We start from the raw sequence: 5,363 nt of genomic DNA, 5'->3' as shown, positions 1-5,363 counted from the left end.
ATTTAGGAGATAGTTCAGTTGAAAAATTACAGTTCTGTAGTACTGTACAGTTCTGTACCTTCATTCTTCAGTGGAACACAAAAGAAGATATTTTGAAGAGAATGTTCAAACTTCACTTTACCACAATGAAAATTAATGGTGAACAGGCTGTCAAGGACAGCATAAAAAGAGCACAATTTTACAGTTGTACCGTAAAATAAAATTATTTTGAAACACATTTTACAGTGAAATATGACAATAGCAATATTTGCTGATTTGTTTTATATTTTTATGTAGTAAAAAATTATTCTTAGTATTATTATTATTTATAGACTTTTTTTTATATTGATAATCGCAACATTTATGACTAAATTGTGCAGCCCTACAAACAAGCACATGCAGCAAACCTGAAGCTTTTTTATTTTATTATTAATCAAATTTTAAATATCAATTGCATTTTTTTAATCAAACAAATTGCAATTCGATTTTTTCCCCAAATCGTACAGCCCTTTGTGTGACGAACAGACCAGAACTGAAATGGTTATTCATTAGAAAATCTTCAAAAGCTATTAAAATCCACTTTCTGTGTATGGAACAGAACAGCTTGGACATTCTGATAACTCCTTTCGTGTTTCACAGAACAATGTTATATGGGCTTTAAAAGACATGAGGGAGAATACATTTCATTTTTGGGTGAACTATCACTTTAAAGCAAGCAGAATAGCTCCATGATATAGTCATCCATCTATAAAGGCCCAAAATAACAACAACTAATCAAAGCTTAATCAGAACAATCTCAAAGGACCTCTGCCAGGAATCTATAAGCACTGTTTATTCTGCTAATGATATCTGCATGGCCCAAATGTCATTACAGATTAAAGACAGAGCGAAAAAATAATACAATATTGACAATAATTACAGCCATCTATATGCATGTGTCACCTAAAGCTTTGCAATGGTTGAGGACATTCATTTCCTTTAGCATAATCAGGATTACGAGCACCAATGGGGTGCTGTAAAAGTTGCCAGGCTTTTAAGCCTATGACCTCAATTTTGTTTTAAACCATTGCAGAATGGATTTGTGTAAATCTTTATTCTTTCAGGCTCTGTCGTATGTGGTACTGCAACACTTGCAGATGTGTGGGTATCTTGAACATCTCCAAATAGATGCTGAAATCACAGTCTTTGGAAAGTTTTGGGTGTTGCAACTGACTCAAATCATGCTCAATTCAAACAGATGTGACAAGGGCCTCTTATATCAGGACACCAGTCATATGATGACAAACACACTCACGCAAACACACACACACACACACACACACACACACACACACATATTTTCAGATATTACAAATTTAACCACAGTGATTCCAAGCTAACAGTTAGGGAGTGGGATCTGTAAATCAACATCTCTCGTAACTCCAGACATTTCTCTTCCCTTTTCCACTTAAACCCACTAATAACACTGACACAATGTCCAGGAACACTGAGGATATATTATGTGTTGGCCGTGGGCAAGTGGACTGTGGCCCAACAAAGCCATAACCTCACAAACACTCACACTGGCAGAAGTGCAGTCAGGCATACACACAAACATGCACAACTCTTTGCCTGGCTGCCTTCTTGCATACTTTGATCCAGACTGATACTGACAAAATAATAATTAAACAGCAATAAGTCAAACCATGCTCCATATTAAAAAGGATGACACAGCTGTATTTAAAAATCAATCATTATAAAAGTATCGCTCAATCATAACTTGGGATGCTCCAAAGTGCAATCAATTAAAAATGCACAGTAATCGCACTAAACAAAACCACTGAGTAAATGTCTAATAAAATATTACCTCCAGTCTGGTGCGGTCGACATCCCGTGGTAGTTTTACTCTGACTCTGTGGGTCACAGCAAGCATGTCATAGGGGTAGACCTGCAAAATACATGGATGTGAAAGACACACAATTACACAGATGCACACATACCGTAAGACATCATATAAAATTAAGACATTTGTTACAAAATATATTCATTTCAAATTAATGCTGTTCTTTTGAACTCTTGAGCACCAAATCAGCATATTAGAAGATAACGATCAAGTGAAACAGTTGTTGCTGTTTTTTCTGTATTTCAAAAACAATAAAAAATCGTTCTCACCCCAAATTCTTGAACGGTAGTGTACTGTATATACATAAATTTAATTTTGTAGTATATCTGTTCATGAATCTATGATCAACTAGTGGTTCTTATACTGGTTTTTGTTTGAGGACCCGGTTTGTACAGGTGCCAACCCAGTATCAGAATTATGTATTGTAGAATAATGTTCCTGTGGCTCAGTGGTAGAGCACTGCGTTAGCAGCGCAAAAGGTCGTGGGTTCGATTCCCAGGGAACACACATACTGGTAAAAAATGTATAGCCTGAATGCACTGTAAGTCGCTTTGGATAAAAGCGTCTACTAAATGCATAAATAAAAAAATTAGAAATTAGAAAAATGCATTCAAATTTGATATTAAACTATATGAACCCAACAATATTCAAAATTACTGAAATGACACATATACAGGATGAATGTAAAATGAACAATTTTGTATCTAAATGTCTATTGAAACCAACAAAAGCATCTCGCAACCAATAATTTACCACACAAAATCCACCACTGCAAGTGAACCTGTATTTAATGCTGTATTTAGTTGCATTTTGTTATTTTCGTTTCCATTCTACAGCAATCCACTATACACACCAGAACTCACCTTGTACTCTGAGAAACCATGGAAAACCGGAAAGATGTTGAAAAAAGGAGAAAGAGAAAGACAAATTACAACCATTAATTCTGTACGGTAAAAATGCAACTCATCTGTTGTCTATGTAAGTTATAAACTACTCACTCACCTCTCATTCCACTCCAGGATGAGTCATGATCGCCCTCATCCTCGCCAAGATCAGCCGCCTAGTAAGAAGCAATGCATGACAAGATTTGGCATATTCACAATTATATATGGTGCATATTTATTCACATGCAGAATGCATGGCAATATCAAAACAATAGATGGTTGTTTTTTCAACTACAGGCACATTTATGTCCCAAAGGAACTGATTTCAGTGTCTGGTTTTAAGGTCGGCACATTAAAAGCTTCTTGAAAAAGTTTCACCATGCCTTCATTATTTATTTTTGCTACCATCAGATGAGAGTAACAATATCATGTGTGAACAGAGAAGCTGCTGTAACTGTGAAAGTTTTTCTTTCATTTCCTGAGGTTAAAGGTTAAAGTCTAGCACAGACAGAGGCTTGAATCCTTAGGGCTGGAGCTTGCCGGTGGATTTTGCTATAAATATTGATCTATGACCAGCTCTCTGTTTCACATGCCTTTGTGAACGCTTGTGGAAAGTAAAGGGCGAAACATGACACTAAGTCAGACCAGATTAGATATAAAGAATGGGTAATATTTCTGTTTTCAAGTAGTTTAACCGTTGCAAAATACTGCCACCTAGTGTACAGGAGAAGGTTTCATACCATTCTCAAACAAAGAAGACACTGGCAACACTGTATGTGAGATAAAAGATCTAAATCAGATTTTTAATGAAGAGTGTGCTTGGGTTTCCGCTGTGGAAGCACATCTTGCTCTTCATTACAGAGGATAGTCCATTAAGGGAGCCAGATTTCAAGATCAAAACAGAACATGGAAAACAGTCAGAACAAGACACACTTCTAACTGCACGCAAACACAGACACACCCTCTGAGCATTATGGCTTCCTCGGCTAAATGTCTGCATTAACTGATCTGTGACTGTGTGTCGTGATGTGTGCGATTACAACAGCCCTCTGTGTCCCAGCAGCTGGGTTTGACAAATACAACTCGGATCAAACAACATTCTTCACTGCCGAGAGAGTGAATGACAGCACTTGTGACCACAGCTCACATATATTCTCAAAAATCACACACAGATGGCATGTCAAAAGGTTGTGGGGTGCTGTGTTTGTGCACAGATATCAGGTCTCACAAAGTTTACCTTGTATATGCCATTCCGCCCATATCCTGGCAGCGAAGCAGACTTATTGTATGGAAAGTCTGTAAAACAGAGAATTTAGAAAGATTTATGGCACTTTACTCTAGCGTCATGTTCAAGGGGAAAAGAGGCAGAGACAGTTTAAGGTGGAGGATATGAAACATTCATAGAAAAATTAACAGAAGAAATTGTACCACTCAATATGGCAGCTGTAAGAAAAGAAAGCCCTGCCTTTTAGTTCAAATCATTTTTCCATTTACTCTACAAAGGGCATTCAAATTTACTTGACCAGTCAGAAAAATACAGTTTTTAGTCACAATTGAAGTTTTAAGCAAAAATGATAAATGATATTGTTGTCAGATTTGATTGCTGATTTAAATTGTCAACAGTTTTGCATATTTTAGTCTTTGGCCATTCAAGCAAATAAGACCTGTACTTGTATACCTGTTACCTACATAGAAAATAGCTGCTCTGGGATGTTAGCAAGATGGCCACTGACATGAACTGATGTAACTTTAAAGGAGACAGCGGATGCAAAGTTCACTTTTACATGGTGTTTGCAATAAATTTGTCTTAGCAGTGTGTGGACACAACCACCCTACAATGATAAATACCCATTCACTCCTTTTTTTAAAACCCCACAAAACCTAAACAGTATCAATTATCAAGCCATTTTTTTTAAGCAGTATGACATCATATTGCTCAGGCCCCGCCCACGACCACTGACAGACTGTCCTGTATTAGCATATCTCCGCCCTCAGCCTGTTGTACGCTGTCTGCCATTCTCTCCGCGCTTGAGTAGCTATAGCGACAACAATATCTCGTAAGCAATGCAGGTGTTTTCTAGTTGGATGTAAAAGTGAACATAAGAATCTTAATTTTTTCTCAACATTAGAGCCACTCATGACGCAGTGGATTAGTTTTGTTTTTGATGGTAACTCGCCAATGAATACACAAAAAAAAAACGTAAGAGAGGGGTGTGGTGAGCAGTAGCTCAATATCATTCAAAGAGACATGCACCAAAACGGGTCGCTGTGAACAGAGCTGTTTTTGACAAGGTAAAAAGGGTGTTGTTTTATACGACTATTGAGGAATTTTAACCAAAGTATGTTGCAGGCATATCATAAAGACCCTAAAGAATCATGCCAACTTGTGGAAAATGGGCATCCGATGTCCCCTTTAAGGAAGTTTGGATTTTACGAAATCATTGATTGGCTACTCACTGGGTTGAGAAATATCGGTGGGTAAGCTGTGGGTGGAGGTCCTGGGGTCCAGATCTGGAGACTGTCTATCCATCTCACTCTTCAGATTCATCCAACTTGTTCTGGTCTATTGACCAACAAAAACAGAAACACATGTTATACAACCAAGTAAAGAATTCAAC

General features: G+C 37.3%; 1 protein-coding gene across 1 annotated transcript in view; it reads right to left on the bottom strand.

Annotated features, from left to right (window-relative positions):
• The window catches only part of LOC107738967 (actin-binding LIM protein 2-like), a 72,602-nt gene that overhangs the window by 10,482 nt on the left and 56,757 nt on the right, over positions 1-5,363 (bottom strand). The window contains exons 17-21 of the mRNA XM_016550902.1: positions 5,203-5,308; positions 3,983-4,041; positions 2,864-2,921; positions 2,725-2,732; positions 1,826-1,906 (exon numbers count right to left, since the gene is read on the bottom strand). Coding sequence (XP_016406388.1) covers positions 1,826-1,906; positions 2,725-2,732; positions 2,864-2,921; positions 3,983-4,041; positions 5,203-5,308 — 312 coding nt within the window. The remainder of the gene's footprint in view (positions 1-1,825; positions 1,907-2,724; positions 2,733-2,863; positions 2,922-3,982; positions 4,042-5,202; positions 5,309-5,363) is intronic.

The sequence above is a fragment of the Sinocyclocheilus rhinocerous genome, unplaced genomic scaffold (genome assembly GCF_001515625.1).
Source record: "Sinocyclocheilus rhinocerous isolate Xijiao unplaced genomic scaffold, SAMN03320098_v1.1 scaffold735, whole genome shotgun sequence".
NCBI lineage: Eukaryota > Metazoa > Chordata > Actinopteri > Cypriniformes > Cyprinidae > Sinocyclocheilus > Sinocyclocheilus rhinocerous.
The sequence above is the reverse complement of the archived record's forward strand: the minus strand, read 5'-3'. Positions and strand labels throughout refer to the sequence as shown.